We start from the raw sequence: 21,191 nt of genomic DNA, 5'->3' as shown, positions 1-21,191 counted from the left end.
TGAGACATGCTGCTGAGGAGGAGGTTCTATAATAAAGAATTAACTCCTTCAGAATGCCCTGAGAGTGTATAAAAGTGCACAACCAGAGGTTGTGACTTATCAGGCCGCTATATGAGTGCCCCCCGGATTCCAAGCCTGGACCCCCAGCCAGATATTCACTCCCTCTGCACTGCAGAGCAGCCAGCGCCGACCAGTGTACAAAGGACGCTGAGAAAATGGCGCCAGAGTGAGGGGGAGGGCGGGGGTTAACCCAGGAGCGGGAATCGGAGGGCTAAGGAGATGTACAGGGGAGGGAATCATCTCCTCAAAAAGGAGTGTCCTCCCCTGTGCAGAGCGGCCGGCGCTGCAGTGTCCCCCTGCATGACTGACATGCAGGGGAACGAAACGAAACTAGGCCGCGGCTGAAGCCGGGGCCTAGAGTTATGCATGCGGCCGACAATCAGGCATCATCGGCGCGGTTCTCAGTAAAAACCGTGGAACCGGCCGGAAACACAGTAAAACGCAGCATTATCAAAGTAAATCACTGTTCCCTCCAATAAAAGTGCCCCACATTGCAGAAGGACCCTCTGAATAACGTCTCTATACTTAGCTTTACGACGCAGGGCCCAGTCCCTGGGTGGGGTGGGGGGTTCAGTGCTCCGTCCAGCAGGGTCCTGCAAAAGGGCTGCGGATGGAGGCCGGTCTCCTGCAAGGCAGTGAGAACCGTGTTGGCTCTAACTTCAAGCCAGAGCCCCTAAGGGATGGTGAAGGAGCGCGGCATGAAGGGCTCCTGCCCTGAAGTCAACCTTAACAGCACCGCCGCCAGGGGGGTGAGAAGGGACATGCCGGGAGTCCAGTGGACCCGCTTTTCTTCCAAATCTTTAGAAAAAATGAAAAATCAAAAAAGGATGCATGTGTGTGTGTGATCCTCCTGACACAAAGCATGAAACTGGCTAGGACTGGCTAGCAGGGGGTGTATATGCTAGGAGGGAGGAGCTACACGTTTTGAGTGTAGTAACTTTGTGTGTCCTCCGGGGGCAGTAGCTATACACCCATGGTCTGGGTCTCCCATAGGAACGATAAAGAAACAAGAGCTTTATTTTAACAATAAAGCCTTAATATCTATAAAAAAATCCTAGATCTAAGATCTATTATTAGCGCTCATAGACCGGTCATTACACACTCACCACCGAGGTTGTGCGAGGGCGCACAACCTATACAGGGGAGCGGTTATATATTATAATCTAAAGAAAATTATCCACGGGTGCTCCTCATATTGCGCTATCATTATTTTACAGTAACGCCACGGGGGGGGCACACAGAGCCAACTCCACGGGGGGGCACGCACAGAGCCGACTCCACGAAGGGGGGGGCACGCACAGAGCCGACTCCACGAAGGGGGGGGGCACGCACAGAGCCGACTCCACGAAGGGGGGGGCACGCACAGAGCCGACTCCACGGGAAGGGGGGCACGCACAGAGCCGACTTCGGGGGGGGGGGGGGGTTGGGGGGAGGGCACGCAGCGGGGAAGAGGCACACAGAGCCGACCCCTGAAAGGGCCACACAGGGGGAAAGGGGCACGCAGAGCCGACCCCACGGGGGGGGGGGGGTTGGGGGGTGGACTTGGACACAGAGCCGACCGCACAAGGGGGGCACAGTGGGGAAGGGGCACACAAAGCTGACTCCACAGGGGGTTAGGGTTAGCATGGCGGAGACGATCCCGGAAGCAGAGGGGCGGGGCGCACACACACAGCCGGCCCCCCTGGTGAGGCGGCATACACAGAGCTGACCCACCCGGGCGCGCGCACACACACACACACACACACACACACACACACACACACACACACACACACACACACTATTCCCCAAATATCCACTCCGCCCAGTATAACGCCCCCCAATACCCATAGACCGCCTAGCTGCCCAGTGTCACACCACCCAATGCCCATAAAAACACCCACGCCCACAAATACATACTCAAGTCTACCCCCAGTATCACACACTACTGCCTAATGCCCCCCAGCCCCTCCCCCAGTATCACACCCATCACCTTCTGCACGATGTCGCGGTGCCCATGACTGGCTGCCAGGTGCAGCGGAGTGTCGTCTCCCCGGTTCATGACATTGATTCGGGCGCCCCTCATTATCAGCATATCCACGATGTTACTCCTGCCTTCGCGACAAGCCCAGTGCAGGGGGCTGAAGCCGTGATCATCGCTGGAAAACACAGACTGAAGAATGAAGACCCCACACATGCGAAAGGCAAAGTAGAAGGATGAGCCCACTTACCCCTGGTTCAGGTCATTCTCCGTGTTGTCCAACCACAGACGCACAGCCACCGCGTTCCCTTCTCGACACTGTGTGAAGATGTCGTCCATGATGAGGGCAGTCACGTGTCCGCTCCTGTAAAGAACATCGGCATATGAGAGGCTTGGACTATGGAGGACCTTCACAAAGTATCGGTGTGTTCCTCACCAGCATCCCTTTCTTGTACAGTGATCACCGTGACTACAGATGGAACTAAAGCTGATGTAGAAGTTTTGCTAGAGCCCAGAAGCTAGCACTCTAATCACAGCCAGATCTGCCGTCCTACAGAGAATTACGAATAACTTCCTCTTACATCAGAGATCATTTCTAATCTCCACCAAACACCATTACCCCAGAGAGTAAGAGTCAGCAGCAGCCGCCCTGCCCAGAGGAAGGCTCACCCAGGAGGGTACTAAACTGTCCCCTACCAGCACCCCAGAGAGTAAGAGTCAGCAGCAGCTGCCCTGCCTAGAGGAAGGCTCACCCAGGAGGGTACTAAACTGTCCCCTACCAGCACCCCAGAGAGTAAGAGTCAGCAGCAGCTGCCCTGCCTAGAGGAAGGCTCAGCCAGGAGGATACTAAACTGTCCCCTACCAGCACCCCAGAGAGTAAGAGTCAGCAGCAGCTGCCCTGCCTAGAGGAAGGCTCAGCCAGGAGGATACTAAACTGTCCCCTACCAGCACCCCAGAGTGTAAGAGTCAGCAGCAGCCGCCCTGCCCAGAGGAAGGCTCAGCCAGGAGGATACTAAACTGTCCCCTACCATTACCCCAGAGTGTAAGAGTCAGCAGCAGCCGCCCTGCCCAGAGGAAGGCTCAGCCAGGAGGATACTAAACTGTCCCCTACCATTACCCCAGAGAGTAAGAGTCAGCAGCAGCCGCCCTGCCCAGAGGAAGGCTCAGCCAGGAGGATACTAAACTGTCCCCTACCATTACCCCAGAGAGTAAGAGTCAGCAGCAGCCGCCCTGCCCAGAGGAAGGCTCAGCCAGGAGGATACTAAACTGTCCCCTACCAGCACCCCAGAGTGTAAGAGTCAGCAGCAGCCGCCCTGCCCAGAGGAAGGCTCAGCCAGGAGGATACTAAACTGTCCCCTACCAGCACCCCAGAGTGTAAGAGTCAGCAGCAGCCGCCCTGCCTAGAGGAAGGCTCAGCCAGGAGGATACTAAACTGTCCCCTACCAGCACCCCAGAGAGTAAAGGCTACTTTACATGCTGCGACATCGCTAGCGATCTCATTAGCGATGTGAAATTCTACATCGCTAGTGCGATCTTTCGAGATCGCACATGCGTAAAATGACCTATGTGCGATCTCAAAAGATCGCACTTGCGATCTAGATTTTCACATCGCTAACGAGATCACTAGCAATGTCGCAGCATGTAAAGTACCCTTAAGAGTCAGCAGCAGCCGCCCTGCCCGGGGAAAGGCTCAGCCAGAAGGATACTAAACTGTCCACTACCAGTATCCAGAGTGTAAGGCTAATGTGCGCACGCTGCATTTTTTTTTTTTTTTAACCACAAAGATGCAGCGTTTTTGGCCAAAAACAAAAAAAGTAGGAATCCTCCACCTGTTTGGCCTCTACTGAAGTGAGACGTGGGATTAGCACTGTCACTCAGGTGATGTGTGGTGAAAGCTGGAGTCCTCCACCTGTCACCGCAAACCATATGAGTGACGTCACACCGCTGATCCTGCGGCTTACTTCAGCCGCGGCCTGATATGTGGTCACAAGTGGAGGACTCCAGCTGTCACCGCACATCACCTGATTGAAGTCACCGCTGATCTTGCGTGGCTCACTTCAGCCGCAGCCTGATTTGCGGTAACAGGTGGAGGACTCCAGTCAGGTGATGTGCGATGATAGCTGGAGTCCTCCACCTGTTACCGCAAATCAGGCTGCGGCTGAAGTGAGCGCGAGATCAAATGGTGACTTCAGTCAAGTGATGTGAGGTGACAGCTGAAGTCACCGCTGATCCCACGCGGCTCACTTCACTTGTAGCCTGACCCTCACAGCGAGCAGTCATATTCTATGGCCGCTCGCTGTGATGGTCAGATGTAGCCGAGCTGGAAGCGCCATGGGACTTTGTGTGGATTACGTCGGACCTGGAAGGGTGTTTTAGGGGGTTAATAAAGTGGTGAAAGAGGGGTCTTTTGTGTGTTTTATTTGAAAGAGATAGACATAGTTCCAGCAGGTCCCTCCTGCAGACTATGGTTAGCAAAGTGGGAATATTGGTTATTGCTGCCAGAACCCCTAAAATTGATTTCATCTTAAAGAGACGTGCTGGAAAAAGGGGCAATTGTCCATCAAACTACTCGATGGGGCAGCAATTAGTGATTGAGCTGAAACCCTTTCTTTGGCCTCTTTCAAAGATCAGTGTTTTGCATCAGTCTTTGATCAGTATTTAGACGCCAAAATCAGGAGCTGAACTTACAATGAAGAACTGTAATTGAAAGATTGACACCTTTTCTGTGTTTCAGACACTCTGATTTTGGCATCCAAACACTGATGCAAAATACTGACATGTGAAAGAGGTCTTATAGAGATGGCCGACCCTCAGGTAACACTAAATGAAGGTCAAGGGACACAGGTGGCTGAACTGAAAGAATTGCTTCATTACCCATTTACGTGAATTAAAAAAAAAAAAAAAAAAAACACAAAGCTGAGGATTTAATGTCTGACATTTTTATAAAAGGCATGGAAGAACTTGCTGTTTTGCCTGTCCCAAAGAGGAGGATTAATCACAGATGGCATTGCTGCAAAGAAAAAGAGAGTCACTGCTATTAAAAAAATTGAATTCTTCTTACAGCTGTGTATGTGCAGCCAAGTCATCGTATATTGCTGGATGATCACCAGCTTACTGAAGGAAAAGAAGCTCTGACAGAGGTAGAGATCAGGATGAGCGGCTACAGGACGGACAAGAGCAAGAGGAGTTGTGTCATCCAGGCCTACTGCTCCATATCTTCAGCCTCATTAGATGAGGAGTTGTGTCATCCAGGCCTACTGCTCCATATCTTCAGCCTCATTAGATGAGGAGTTGTGTCATTCAGGCCTACTGCTCCATATCTTCAGCCTCATTAGATGAGGAGTTGTGTCACCCAGGCCTACTGCTCCATATCTTCAGCCTCAGATGAGTTGTGTCATCCAGTGCTACTGCTGCCGTATCTTCATCCTCAGATGAGTTGTGTCATCCAGTGCTACTGCTGCCATAACGTCGGGAGTTTAATTTTGAAAAGTATTTGGACAACATGGAGCAGTAAAGTGTTGCCGAGGGAAAAAGATTCCATTCCCATAGTAAAACAGATTGACAACATTTCAGCAATTTTTTTTTTTTTTACTTGCTTTCATAGAAGTAGAAGAGTTTAACCGTTCATCAAAACTGACTGTGCATGAGGCAATTCCTTTATACCCTGAAGTTAGAGATGGTGCCCATGTGGTTACCATTTTGCCTCCAACCCGAGTTAGTGTAGATAGGCTGTTCTCCAGCCTTAAAACGAGGTCAGATTTGAGGTCCTCTATGAAGGAGGATCTGATGGAGGCCATACTATTTCTCAGAACGAATTCATCAACGGCACAAATGTTATTCAGGATGTTTTTGTTGAAAACTTTTCTCTCCTCTTGTGTTCTAAAGTTGTATCCAATAAATATAATTTTATGTTCTAATAGCCTGATTATTGTATCATAATAATGATACACAGAAGGATGTCACCATTGTACTACAGGAAATAGATCACTTAAACATGAGCGATGTATGAGGGAGTCAGAGCCGGAGTCAGGGATGTTGAGGACTCAGAGGTTTAGATTACTGACTGCACAGTCCTGTATAATACGCCCCGATTTCGCACAGTCTGTATCCCACAATACTGGCCAAAGTTTGGCGACCGGCGCATTGTAGTTTTCACATTTTATGACTTGTATATCAAATCGGTCAAGCCAATCCCCACAATTAATCGTTGGTGCAGACATGCGAAACGTGCGTCGGGGGTCCTATCCCGGGGTCTTGACCGATTCTGTGCAGGCACTTTGTGTGCCTATTTGATTTTTTTTTTTTTAAATCACTGTCTATATATTCTCACAGATGATTACGTGTTCTATTATCCCTATGATTTAAACAGACATATAAATGAAGTTTTATATAGGCTTGACATCATAGCACGGATAGACCTCTAGCCCACTATCTTTTTATGTGTAATGCTAGGTCTTTGTGTACACTGTGAATTTTTGGACTGTTTATAAATTTGTGCTGTTTTGTATTTCATAAAACTTTGACTATTTTAATGACCAACATACTTGCGGTTTTCCCGTCTTCATTATGTGTCACAGTTCTGGCAGAGCCTCAATATTGTGCCGCTCTGCATCTGTAGCTGGACATCATGGCTCAACAGCAGGCAAACGTCTTCTGATGGTTTGTGTAGGCTCAGTGATTATAGGCTTTATATAGGATATCCAATTTTACTTGCAGCACAGACAGATGAATCATGGAACCAGTGGTCTCTACAAAGTGTCCCAGGAGTGGGGTTTTTATTTTTCAACACGAGGACCTCAGGGCACATGTTTCTGGTACTTCTGTGATCAGCCCGTGTGGCCTAAATAATCACTCATTGCTGCAGCGCCTCCGGCCTGGTCCGCCGTGGCGGCAGCGCCTCCGGCCTGGTCCGCCGTGGCGGCAGCGCCTCCGGCCTCGTCCGGCGTGGCGGCAGCGCCTCCGGCCTCGTCCGGCGTGGCGGCAGCGCCTCCGGCCTCGTCCGGCGTGGCGGCAGCGCCACCGGCCTGGTCTCCGGCGTGGCGGCAGCGCCTCCGGCCTCGTCCGGCGTGGCGGCAGCGCCTCCGGCCTCGTCCGGCGTGGCGGCAGCGCCTCCGGCCTCGTCCGGCGTGGCGGCAGCGCCTCCGGCCTCGTCCGGCGTGGCGGCAGCGCCTCCGGCCTCGTCCGGCGTGGCGGCAGCGCCTCCGGCCTCGTCCGGCGTGGCGGCAGCGCCTCCGGCCTCGTCCGGCGTGGCGGCAGCGCCTCCGGCCTGGTCTCCACCTAGCACATCTTGATATCATTGGTCGGTGATTACACAGAACCTGCTGACAATGGATCCTGGCGATTTACACTCAGAGGCAGAATCTCTCAGACGACCAGTAATAACCTCAGTGATGGCAGCCGGGGCTGGAGGTGCCGGTATTTCTGCACGAGGCTCACATTCCAGACAGTGAAAATGTTGCTTCCATTTTTGCTTATCTGTAAGTTGTCTACGGATCCTTTAATTTCCATAATTCAAAGCCCCTCCTTGTTGGTGTTGTCATTTCAATGTTGGAGCGTATGTATGACAGCCTATACATTTTATGTCCAGTATATGGCATACAGTACAGGCGATGTATACCACTCTGGATATTTATGCACATTACACAAAGTATTCAGATCTGTATAACATTAGACAGTGTAGAAATACACTTACACCTGTAGAGCTCACTCCATGTTTAAATTATACATTTACGAGGGGCTGCTGATAAGTCTTTGGCTTTACCCAGAAAGAAACGAGATAGGATGATGAAACTTTCTATTTCTTCCACATTCTCTCCACTGATGACAACGCACTTCTTACATCGGTATTCCAAGTTCTGTAAGCCGAGCAAAAAGAAGGATTTCAGTTGTGCCTCAAACCAAGCATCCGTAGCAGCAATGGGTATCAGAAATGGAGTGACATTTGGTACCTTGAGATGTTTCTTCAGGTTTAGAAACAGATGGAAGTTGGAGGGAGCTAGATCTGGTGAATAAAGGTGGGTAGTCAACCAGCTCTGCCATGGTCGCTTGTGCAGTGTGAGAGGAGGCGTTGTCTTGTAGGAACAAGATTCCTTTGGACAGCTTGCCGCGCCTTTAGGCCCTCAGAGCTGCCTTCAATTGGTCCAAACGTTCAATGTAATACCTTGCATTGATGGTGGAACCCTTTTGAAGATAGTCCACTAGCAGCACACCCTCCTTATCCCAGAACACAGACGCCATCACCTTAGTGGCTGATTTTTGCACCCTGAACTTCTTTGGATGAGGAGAACCCTGTGCCTCCACTCTTTTGACTGCTCCTTGTTTTCAGAGTCATACAAATAAATCCAGGTGTCATCCATAGTGACCGGTCGCTCCAAGAAGTTCTTATCAGTCCGGAAAGGCTGACAAATGGACCGGGAAGTCTTTACTCGATGCTTCTCTGATCTGTTGTCAGACATTTGGGATCCACTTTGCAGATCGCTTCCTCATGTCCAAATGTTCATGGATAATGACACAAACACGATCCCGGGAAATCCCCATGATGTCTGCTATTGCTTTAGCTGAAATTGGTGGATTCTCCAGTATGAGGTTGTGCACAGCATCGACGATCTCCAGAACAACAACCACTCTCGGGCGTCCAGGACGTTCCTCATCATTGGGGCTGAAGTGGCCCGGTTTACATTTGGCAACCCGATTCTTACCTGTGGAATATGAAGGGCATTGATCCCCCAATGTCTGCGACATATCATCATGAATATCGGCCGCGGACTTTCCTTGTAGAAACCGGACTTTTATCCTCCTCTGCTCTCAGTTGCTGTGAATATCGCATTAAAATCCGTCATTTTGTTTCCCGTGTGCGTACAACACTGTTGCCATAAGCAACAAACATAAAATTTCAAAAACATATTAGACACATAAGGCTTCATGTGATGTAACATTCGTTACCATAGAAACAAAAAAGATCACAAAGCCAGGGACTTGTCAGCAGCCCCTTGTATAATTATGACTTGGCACTGTATACTCCACATAATCTATATATTACCCACGATGCATTAGGACTGGTGTTGCACACTCCAGTGTTGATGAGGGAGGTGCAGGAGTAACATCTTACCCTGGACGTGCGTCTGGGCACTTTGTTTTACTACAGTCAAAGATGGAGAACATTTGCGGCTCAAGTGAACTTTTGAGAAATGAGAGAAGAGGGTTCGGCACGCGGTGTCCAGCCCGTGCGCCGGTCACTCCACTTCATCTTGTCAGGACTGCCGTGAAAACGGCAAAAGTTACACGCCGAATGGGCAACTTTTCAAAGAGTTTTACATGAGAAATCATTTCACAGGACGGCACCAACTCCTCCACACGTCAGTCACATCCGAGGAGATGAAGGAGGAGCAGCCGCTGATTGGCTGCAGGACTAAAGGCCGCTTTACACGCTGCGATATTGTGACCGATATCGCTAGCGTGGGCACCCACCCGCATCGGTTGTGCGACACGGGCAAATCGCTGCCCGTGACGCACAACATCGCCCAGACCCGTCACACTACTTACCTGCCCTGCGACGTCGCTGTGACCGGCGAACCGCCTCCTTTTTAAGGGGGCGGTTCGTTCAGCGTCAAAGCTGCGTCACTGAACTGCAGCCCAATAGAAGCGGAGGGGAGGAGATGAGCGGCCGGAACATCCCGCCCACCTGCTTCCTTCCGCATTGCGGGCGAGATGCAGGTAAGGAGAGGTTCCTCGCTCCTGCGGTGTCACACGGAGCGATGTGTGCTGGCGCAGGAGCAACGAACAACATCGTTACTGCTGCAGCAACGATATTAGAGAATAGACCCCCATGTCACCGATGAGCGATTTTGCAACTATGCAAAATCGCTCAAAAGGTGTCACACGCAACGGCATCGCTAAAGCGACCGGATGTGCGTCACAAATTCCGTGACCCCAATGAGATCGCTTGAGCGATGTCACAACGTGTAAAGCGGCCTTAAAGTGACAACACTCGGCCCCAGGAGCGCAGCAATAACGCCGGGGACTGGAGCTGCTATTTTACATGGGGAAATCTAGTGACTGAGAAGGGGATGTGTGACAAGTGGACAATGTAACGGAAAATGCTGCCAAGCTCTGTTCTATGGGATGAAATGTCGCGTTCTGTACATTTTACACACCTTTATTGGAATCGGGTTGTAACCTTATATCTGACACATTGTGCAGTCATATACCCACATAATGTGCTGTGCATAGAGAATATTTACACACCCCTGGTAAAATACCTTGTTTTTGTCATGAAAAGAAAAGAAAAAAAAAATTCTACCAAGAAACATCTCAGGACTTTTTTCCCCAATTTAGTGTCACCCATAAGTTGTACAAGTCAAATGAGAAAAACTGAGGTCATTTTAGTAAGGAAAAAAGAAAAACAAAAACTACAATACTGTGGTTGCATAAGTGATCACACCCTGTTATAATTGTGAATGTGCTTGTGCTCAGGATCACATTTCCCCCATATCACACAGTATCAGAGCCCGGCCGCCGGCATTTACACCAATTCTGATTAACCACAGAAAGTGTCGCCGTTCTAGGATTTCCCCACTTTTTCAGGTCCATAAACAGCTGATAACACAGCAAAGGATCTCACTGTAGAAAGTTATTAGTACAGAGATTGGGCCAAAAACATTTACAAAGGATTAGCTACAGTACATCATCAAGAAGAGTGAAATATGGCTCAGTGACACTACCGAGAACGGGACGTCCCTTACATACAGAGGCTGCAAGAGGCGACAGCAACATTAAAAGAGCTGCAGGAATTTCTGGCCAGTCCTGGTTATGTCCTGCACGTGACATCAATCTGCAGTCTTCATATGTCTGGCCCGTGGGGGAGGGGGGGGGGGGTGTCAAGACAGCCTCTTTTTACAGAGAAAAAACATAGAAGCTGGTTATTTTCTGCCAAAACCTCCATTGTCAGCCAATAGCATGAGAGATATAGAGATAGATAGATACACTCATATGAAAAAGTTTGTGCACCCCTATTAATGATAACCTTTTTTCTTTATAACAATTTGGGTTTTTGCTATTCCAGTTTCATATATCTAATAACTGATGGACTGAGAAATATTTCTGGATTGAAATGAGGTTTATTGTACTAACAGAAAATGTGCAATCCGCATTTAAACTAAATTTGACCGGTGCAAAAGTATGGGCACCCTTCTCAATTTCTTGATTTGAACCCTCCTAACTACTTTTTACTGACTTACTAAAGCACTAAATTGGTTTTGTAACCTCATTGAGCTTTGACCTTCATAGGCAGATGTATCCAATCATGAGAAAAGGTATTTAAGGTGGCCACTTGCAAGTTGTTCTCCTATTTGAATCTCCTATGAAGAGGGGCATCATGGGCTCCTCAAAACAACTCTCAAATGATCTGAAAACAAAGATTATTCAACATAGTTGTTCAGGGGAAGGTACAAAACGTTGTCTCAGAGATTTAACCTGTCAGTTTCCACTGTGAGGAACATAGTAAGGAAATGGAAGAACACAGGGACAGTTCTTGTTAAGCCCAGAAGTGGCAGGCCAAGAAAAATATCAGAAAGGCAGAGAAGAAGAATGGTGAGAACAGTCAAGGACAATCCACAGACCACCTCCAAAGACCTGCAGCATCATCTTGCTGCAGATGGTGTCAATGTGCATCGGTCAACAATACAGCGCACGTTGCACAAGGAGAAGCTGTATGGGAGAGTGATGCGAAAGAAGCCGTTTCTGCAAGCACGCCACAAACAGAGTCGCCTGAGGTATGCAAAAGCACATTTGGACAAGCCAGTTACATTTTGGAAGAAGGTCCTGTGGACTGATGAAACAAAGATTGAGTTGTTTGGTCATACAAAAAGGCGTTATGCATGGAGGCAAAAAAACACAGAATTCCAAGAAAAGCACTTGCTACCCACAGTAACATTTGGTGGAGGTTCCATCATGCTTTGGGGCTGTGTGGCCAATGCCGGCCCCGGGAATCTTGTTAAAGTTGAGGGTCGCATGGATTCAACTCAGTATCAGCAGATTCTTGACAATAATGTGCAAGAATCAGTGACGAAGTTGAAGTTACGCAGGGGATGGATATTTCAGCAAGACAATGATCCAAAACACCGCTCCAAATCTACTCAGGCATTCATGCAGAGGAACAATTACACTGTTCTGGAATGGCCCATACTTTTGCACCGGTCAAATTTTGTTTAAATGCGGATTGCACATTTTCTGTTAGTACAATAAACCTCATTTCAATCCAGAAATATTACTCAGTCCATCAGTTATTAGAGATATGAAACTGAAATAGCAAAACCCAAATTGTTATAAAGAAAAAAGGGTAACATTAATAGGGGTGCCCAAACTTTTTCATATGACTGTAGATAGATCTACTTTTGGACACACCTTCTCATTGAAAGAGTTTTCGTTATCTTCAGGACTCTGAAAATTGTAGATTCACATTGAAGGCATCAAAACTATGAATTATCACATGTGGAGTGAAATACTTAACAAAAAAGTGTGAAACAACTGAAAATATGTCTTATATTCTAGGTTCTTCACAGTCGCCGCCTTTTGCTTTGATTACTGCTTTGCACACTCTTGGCATTCTCTTGATGAGCTTCAAGAGGTAGTCACCGGAAATGGTCTTCCAACAGTCTTGAAGAAGTTCCCAGACATGCTTAGTACTTGTTGGCCCTTTTGCCTTCACTCTGCGGTTCAGCTCACCCCAAACCATCTTGATTGGGTTCAGGTCTGGTGACTGTGGAGGCCAGGTCATCTGGCGTAGCACCCCATCACTCTCCTTCTTAGTCACATAGCCCTTACACAGCCTGGAGGTGTGTTTGGGGTCATTGTCCTGACGAAAAATAAATGATGGTCCAACTAAACGCAAACTGGATGCAATAGCATGCTGCTGCAAGATGCTGTGGTAACCATGCTGGTTCAGTATGCCTTCAAGTTTGAATAAATTCCCAACAGTGTCACCAGCAAAGCACCCCCCACACCATCACACCTCCTCCTCCATGCTTCACGGTGGGAACCAGCCATGTAGAGTCCATCTGTTCACCTTTTCTACAAAGACACGGTGGTTGGATCCAAAGATCTCAAATTTGGACTCCTCAGACCAAGGCACAGATTTCCACTGGTCTAATGTCCATTCCTTGTGTTCTTTACCCAAACAAGTCTCTTCTGCTGGTTGCCTGTCCTTCCTTAGCAGAGGTTTCCTAGCAGCTATTTTACCATGAAGGCTGCTGCACAAAGTCTCCTCTTAACAGTTGTTCTAGAGATGTGTCTGCTGCTAGAACTCTGTGTGGCATTGACCTGGTCTCTAATCTGAGCTGCTGTTAACCTGCGATTTCTGAGGCTGGTGACTCGGATGAACTTATCCTCCGCAGCAGAGGGGACTCTTGGTCTTCCTTTCCTGGGGCGGTCCTCATGTGAGCCAGTTTCTTTGTTGGGTTTGATGGTTTTTGCCACTGCACTTGGGGACACTTTCAAAGTTTTCCCAATTTTTCAGACTGACTGACCTTCAATTCTTAAATTAAATGATGGCCACTCGTTTTTCTTTACCTAGCATTTGTATTATGGCAAGAAAAAAGCAGCTAACAGTCTATTCAGTAGGACTATCAGCTGTGTATCCACTAGACATCTGCACAACACAACTGATGGTCCCAACCCCATTTATAAGGCAAGAAATCCCACTTATTAACCCTGACAGGGCACACCTGTGAAGTGAAAACTATTTCCAGTGACTACCTCTTGAAGCTCATCAAGAGAATGCCAAGAGTGTGTAAAGCAGTAATCAAAGCAAAAGGTGGCTACTGTGAAGAACCTAGAATATAAGACAGATTTTCAGTTGTTTTACACTTGTTTGTTAAGTATTTCATTCCACATGTGTTAATTCATAGTTTTGATGCCTTCAATGTGAATCTACAATTATCAGAGTCATGAAAATAAAGAAAACTCTTTGAATGAGAAAGTGTGTCCAAACTTTTGGTCTGTACTGTATTTATATATTTTTATTATGTTCTGTCTGTTACTGAGGGGGACTTTCTGGCCATAATTCCAAAAAGTGCAAAGTCAGCAGAAGATCCCCCTCCCACAGCGAGGGCTGGTGGGAGCAGCATAGCCTGCGGCTTACGGCAGATAGAAATAGGCATTAGCCAACGGGGATGGGATTGTGGACATTAACAATCCTGAGCGACCATCAAGTCACCAAAAGAAAGACCGCTTCTCCAGAAGATGGAAGTTCTGCAACGGCCGAGCCGGACCTGAGGCCAAGGGAGAATCTGTGGTGACCTGAGGAGGGCGCTGTATACAGGGGATCCCCGCAATCCCACAGAGGTGGACCTACTACAGGGGAGCGGGCAACGATCGGCCATTCTACAGGTGATAGACCCCAACACACAGAGACTGAAAACGTCAGAAAGTCACAGGGGACTTCACCAAAGTATTAGTGTAGGGCGTGTAGATTTATGCAAATACATTATGTTACTTCATTTTTCCACCTGAAAAGATTTCAGTTTGTTTCTCACTAGGTCTGTACAGATGAGGGGGATCACCTACATAGCAAACAGCTGGAGTCATGTATCAGCGGCGTGTACACGTATAGCCACTAATATATATATATATATATATATATATATATATATGACACCATATGTCATCCTGTACAGACCACTCTATATCCAACAAGCTGTGTATATCCCGCCCTGTATTTATATAACATACTGTGTATACTACACATATTACGCAACACCCTGTATACAGTATGTAGGCCATATTTCACCCTCCGTATATACACAACGCCATATATCAGCCCCTCATATACACACACTTACATTATTATTATTATAGAGCCATTTATTCCATGGCGCTTTACATGTGAAGGGGTGTACATAATAGTGACAAGTACCATAATCATAAACAGTACAAGGCACAGACTGGTACAGGAGGAGAGAGGACCCTGCCCGCGAGGGCTCACAGTCTACAGAGGAGAGAGGACCCTGCCCGCGAGGGCTCACAGTCTACAGGAGGAGAGAGGACCCTGCCCGCGAGGGCTCACAGTCTACAGGAGGAGAGAGGACCCTGCCCGCGAGGGCTCACAGTCTACAGGAGGAGAGAGGACCCTGCCCCCGAGGGCTCACAGTCTACAGGAGGAGAGAGGACCCTGCCCGCGAGGGCTCACAGTCTACAGGAGGAGAGAGGTCCCTGCCCGCGAGAGCTCACAGTCTACAGGAGGAGAGAGGACCCTGCCCCCGAGGGCTCACAGTCTACAGGAGGAGAGAGGACCCTGCCCCCGAGGGCTCACAGTCTACAGGAGGAGAGAGGACCCTGCCCGCGAGGGCTCACAGTCTACAGGAGGAGAGAGGACCCTGCCCGCGAGGGCTCACAGTCTACAGGAGGAGAGAGGACCCTGCCCCCGAGGGCTCACAGTCTACAGGAGGAGAGAGGACCCTGCCCGCGAGGGCTCACAGTCTACAGGAGGAGAGAGGACCCTGCCCGCGAGGGCTCACAGTCTACAGGAGGAGAGAGGACCCTGCCCGCGAGGGCTCACAGTCTACAGGAGGAGAGAGGACCCTGCCCGCGAGGGCTCACAGTCTACAGGAGGAGAGAGGACCCTGCCCGCGAGGGCTCACAGTCTACAGGAGAGAGGACCCTGCCCCCGAGGGCTCACAATCTACAGGAGGAGAGAGGACCCTGCCCGCGAGGGCTCACAGTCTACAGGAGGAGAGAGGACCCTGCCCGCGAGGGCTCACAGTCTACAGGAGGCGAGAGGACCCTGCCCGCGAGGGCTCACAGTCTACAGGAGGCGAGAGGACCCTGCCCGCGAGGGCTCACAGTCTACAGGAGAAAAGAGGACCCTGCCCGCGAGGGCTCACAGTCTACAGGAGAAAAGAGGACCCTGCCCGCGAGGGCTCACAGTCTACAGGAGAAAAGAGGACCCTGCCCACGAGGGCTCACAGTCTACAGGAGAAAAGAGGACCCTGCCCACGAGGGCTCACAGTCTACAGGAGAAAAGAGGACCCTGCCCGCGAGGGCTCACAGTCTACAGGAGGAGAGAGGACCCTGCCCGCGAGGGCTCACAGTCTACAGGAGAAAAGAGGACCCTGCCCGCGAGGGCTCACAGTCTATAGGAGGCGAGAGGACCCTGCCAGCGAGGGCTCACAGTCTACAGGAGAAAAGAGGACCCTGCCCACGAGGGCTCACAGTCTACAGGAGAAAAGAGGACCCTGCCCGCGAGGGCTCACAGTCTACAGGAGAAAAGAGGACCCTGCCCGCGAGGGCTCACAGTCTACAGGAGGAGAGAGGACCCTGCCCGCGAGGGCTCACAGTCTACAGGAGGAGAGAGGACCCTGCCCGCGAGGGCTCACAGTCTACAGGAGGAGAGAGGACCCTGCCCACGAGGGCTCAGTGTCTACAGGAGGAGAGAAGCCACTGCCCGCGAGGGCTCACAGTTTACAGGAGGAGAGAGGACCCTGCCCGCGAGGGCTCACAGTCTACAGGAGGAGAGAGGACCCTGCCCGCGAGGGCTCACAGTCTACAGGAGGAGAGAGGACCCTGCCCGCGAGGGCTCAGTGTCTACAGGAGGAGAGAAGTCACTGCCCGCGAGGGCTCACAGTCTACAGGAGGAGAGAGGACCCTGCCCACGAGGGCTCACAGTCTACAGGAGGAGAGAGGACCCTGCCCGCGAGGGCTCACAGTCTACAGGAGGAGAGAGGGCCCTGCCCGCGAGGGCTCACAGTCTACAGGAGGAGAGAGGACCCTGCCCGCGAGGGCTCACAGTCTACAGGAGGAGAGAGGACCCTGCCCGCTAGGGCTCACAGTCTACAGGAGGAGAGAGGACCCTGCCCGCGAGGGCTCACAGTCTACAGGAGGAGAGAGGACCCTGCCCGCTAGGGCTCACAGTCTACAGGAGGAGAGAGGACCCTGCCCGCGAGGGCTCACAGTCTACAAGGGATAGGTGAGGATACAGTAGGTGAGGGTGGAGATGGTTCTGCGACGTTATATCAGACTGAGGATTATGGCAGGTTGAAGGCCCCTGTATACACATTACCCCATATATCACCCCCCTGTATACACATTACCCCATATATCACCCCCCTGTATACACATTACCCCATATATCACCCCCCTGTATACACATTACCCCATATATCACCCCCCGTATACACATTACCCCATATATCACCCCCCGTATACACATTACCCCATATATCACCCCCCGTATACACATTACCCCATATATCACCCCCTGTATACACATTACCCCATATATCACCCCCCGTATACACATTACCCCATATATCACCCCCCTGTATACACATTACCCCATATATCGCCCCCCTGTATACACATTACCCCATATATCGCTCCCCTGTATACACATTACACTATATATCACCCCACTGTATACACATTACACTATATATCACATATATCACCCCCTGTATACACGTTACCCCATATATCACCCCCCTGTATACACGTTACCCCATATATCACCCCCTGTATACACATTACACTATATATCACCCCCTGTATACACGTTACCCCATATATCACCCCCTGTATACACATTACACTATATATCACCCCCTGTATACACATTACCCCATATATCGCCCCCCTGTATACACATTACCCCATATATCGCCCCCCTGTATACACATTACCCCATATATCACCCCCTGTATACACGTTACCCCATATATCACCCCCTGTATACACATTACACTATATATCACCCCCTGTATACACATTACACTATATATCACCCCCTGTATACACATTACCCCATATATCGCCCCCCTGTATACACATTACCCCATATATCGCCCCCCTGTATACACATTACCCCATATATCGCCCCCCTGTATATACATTACCCCATATATCACCCCCCTGTATACACATTACACTATATATCACCCCACTGTATACACACTACAGCATATATCACCCCCCTGTATACACATTACCCCATATATCACCCCCTGTATACACATAACCCCATATATCACCCCCTGTATACAAGTTACCCCATATATCACCCCCTGTATACACATTACCCCATATATCACCCCCCTGTATACACGTTACCCCATATATCACCCCCCTGTATACACATTACCCCATATATCACCCCCTGTATACACGTTACCCCATATATCACCCCCTGTATACACGTTACCCCATATATCACCCCCCTGTATACACACTACAGCATATATCACCCCCCTGTATACACATTACCCCATATATCACCCCCTGTATACACATTACCGCATATATCACCCCCTGTATACACATTACCCCATATATCACCCCCCTGTATACACATTACACTATATATCACCCCACTGTATACACATTACACTATATATCACCCCACTGTATACACATTACACTATATATCACCCCACTGTATACACATTACACTATATATCACCCCACTGTATACACATTACACTATATATCACCCCCCTGTATACACGTTACCCCATATATCACCCCCTGTATACACGTTACCCCATATATCACCCCCGTATACACATAACCCCATATATCACCCCCCTGTATACACATAACCCCATATATCACCCCCCTGTATACACATTACCCCATATATCACCCCCTGTATACACATTACCCCATATATCACCCCCGTATACACATAACCCCATATATCACCCCCCTGTATACACATTACCCCATATATCACCCCCTGTATACACATTACCGCATATATCACCCCCTGTATACACACTACAGCATATATCACCCCCACTGTATACACATTACCCCATATATCACCCCCTGTATACACACTACAGCATATATCACCCCCCTGTATACACATTACCCCATATATCACCCCCCTGTATACACACTACAGCATATATCACCCCCCTGTATACACACTACCCCATATATCACCCCCCTGTATACACATTACCCCATATATCACCCCCTGTATACACGTTACCCCATATATCACCACCCTGTATACACACTACCCCATATATCACCCCCCTGTATACACATTACCCCATATATCACCCCCTGTATACACGTTACCCCATATATCACCACCCTGTATACACACTACAGCATATATCACCCCCCTGTATACACATTACCCCATATATCACCCCCTGTATACACACTACAGCATATATCACCCCCCTGTATACACATTACCCCATATATCACCCCCTGTATACACATAACCCCATATATCACCCCCTGTATACACATAACCCCATATATCACCCCCTGTATACACATTACCCCATATATCACCCCCCTGTATACACGTTACCCCATATATCACCCCCCTGTATACACATTACCCCATATATCACCCCCTGTATACACATTACCCCATATATCACCCCCTGTATACACGTTACCCCATATATCACCCCCTGTATACACGTTACCCCATATATCACCCCCCTGTATACACACTACAGCATATATCACCCCCCTGTATACACATTACCCCATATATCACCCCCTGTATACACATTACCGCATATATCACCCCCTGTATACACATTACCCCATATATCACCCCCCTGTATACACATTACAGCATATATCACCCCCTGTATACACATTACCGCATATATCACCCCCCTGTATACACATTACCCCATATATCACCCCCCTGTATACACATTACCCCATATATCACCCCCCGTATACACATTACCCCATATATCACCCCCCTGTATACACATTACCCCATATATCACCCCCTGTATACACGTTACCCCATATATCACCCCCTGTATACACATTACCCCATATATCACCCCCCTGTATACACGTTACCCCATATATCACCCCCTGTATACACGTTACCCCATATATCACCCCCCTGTATACACGTTACCCCATATATCACCCCCCTGTATACACACTACAGCATATACCACCCCCCTGTATACACACTACAGCATATATCACCCCCCTGTATACACATTACCCCATATATCACCCCCTGTATACACATTACCGCATATATCACCCCCCTGTATACACATTACCCCATATATCACCCCCTGTATATACATTACCCCATATATCACCCCCCTGTATACACATAACCCCATATATCACCCCCTGTATATACATTACCCCATATATCACCCCCCTGTATACACATTACCCCATATATCACCCTCTATATACACATTACACTATATATCCCGCCTGTACACACATTACACTATATATTAAGCCCTGTACACACTGCGCCTCATACACCTGCGGTTCCGTACACTATTTTCTGTACACAGACACCGCACACACCTCACCTCTCCGCTCGCTCCCGCCTGCCCCGTTACGTGCGCGCCCCCTCGGACACGTCACATTCCGCAGCTAGGCGTCGCTACTAGGTGGAGTCTACTCCGGGTGTTCCAATAGCGATGATTTGTGGGCGGGGCTTCTATGCCTGCAGCCAATAGACTACAGTCTGGAGTGAAGCAAGGCGGGGCGGAGATGAATGACAGGGCGGGCAAACAACAGTCATTAACCAATAGGAGCAAGCGGAAACTTTATCTCCGCCCATTACTAGAGCTGAGCTCATTGACCATATATAGGGAGGTGGAGAGAGACGAGGCGATCACGTGGTGCTGAGGATTTACCGCCGTACGCGGCTCAGGGCCATGGGCGGTGCCGTGTGTCATCCTGAGGAGAGTGGAAATGTAAAGCTGGAGGCGGCAGAAAGTGACGAGGGCGAGGTGTGAGGAGAGAGAGGGGTGAGGAGGGCGAGGTGTGAGGAGGGCGAGGTGTGAGGAAAGAGAGGGCTGAGGAGGGCGAGGAGAGAGAGGGGTGAGGAGGGCGAGGTGTGAGGAAAGAGAGGGGTGAGGAGGGCGAGGAGAGAGAGGGGTGAGGGGGGCGAGGTGTGAGGAAAGAGAGGGGTGAGGAGGGCGAGGTGTGAGGAAAGAGGGATGAGGAGGGCGAGGAGAGAGAGGGGTGAGGAGAGAGAGGGGTGAGGGGGGCGAGGTGTGAGGAAAGAGAGGGCTGAGGAGGGCGAGGTGTGAGGAAAGAGGGATGAGGAGGGCGAGGTGTGAGGAAAGAGGGATGAGGAGGGCGAGGTGTGAGGAAAGAGGAATGAGGAGGGCGAGGTGTGAGGAAAGAGAGGGGTGAGGAGGGCGAGGAG

The 21,191-nt window shown here is 49.5% G+C and overlaps 1 protein-coding gene across 2 annotated transcripts in view; it reads right to left on the bottom strand.

The window, feature by feature from the left end:
* ILK (integrin linked kinase) overlaps window positions 1-20,398 on the bottom strand; it is a 52,257-nt gene extending 31,859 nt beyond the window's left edge. Inside the window, exons 1-3 of one of the 2 annotated variants that reach the window (XM_075334789.1) lie at window positions 20,344-20,398; window positions 2,271-2,384; window positions 2,033-2,198 (exon numbers count right to left, since the gene is read on the bottom strand). In XM_075334789.1, the coding sequence (XP_075190904.1) occupies window positions 2,033-2,198; window positions 2,271-2,359 (255 nt within the window). In that variant the 5' untranslated portion in view covers window positions 2,360-2,384; window positions 20,344-20,398. Of the gene's footprint in view, window positions 1-2,032; window positions 2,199-2,270; window positions 2,385-20,338 lie in introns of both variants that reach the window. The other variant, XM_075334790.1, reaches the window with a different exon arrangement.
* Between the last annotated feature and the right edge of the window lie 793 nt (window positions 20,399-21,191).

This window comes from Anomaloglossus baeobatrachus, chromosome 2, assembly GCF_048569485.1.
Source record: "Anomaloglossus baeobatrachus isolate aAnoBae1 chromosome 2, aAnoBae1.hap1, whole genome shotgun sequence".
Lineage (NCBI taxonomy): Eukaryota > Metazoa > Chordata > Amphibia > Anura > Aromobatidae > Anomaloglossus > Anomaloglossus baeobatrachus.
The sequence above is the reverse complement of the archived record's forward strand: the minus strand, read 5'-3'. Positions and strand labels throughout refer to the sequence as shown.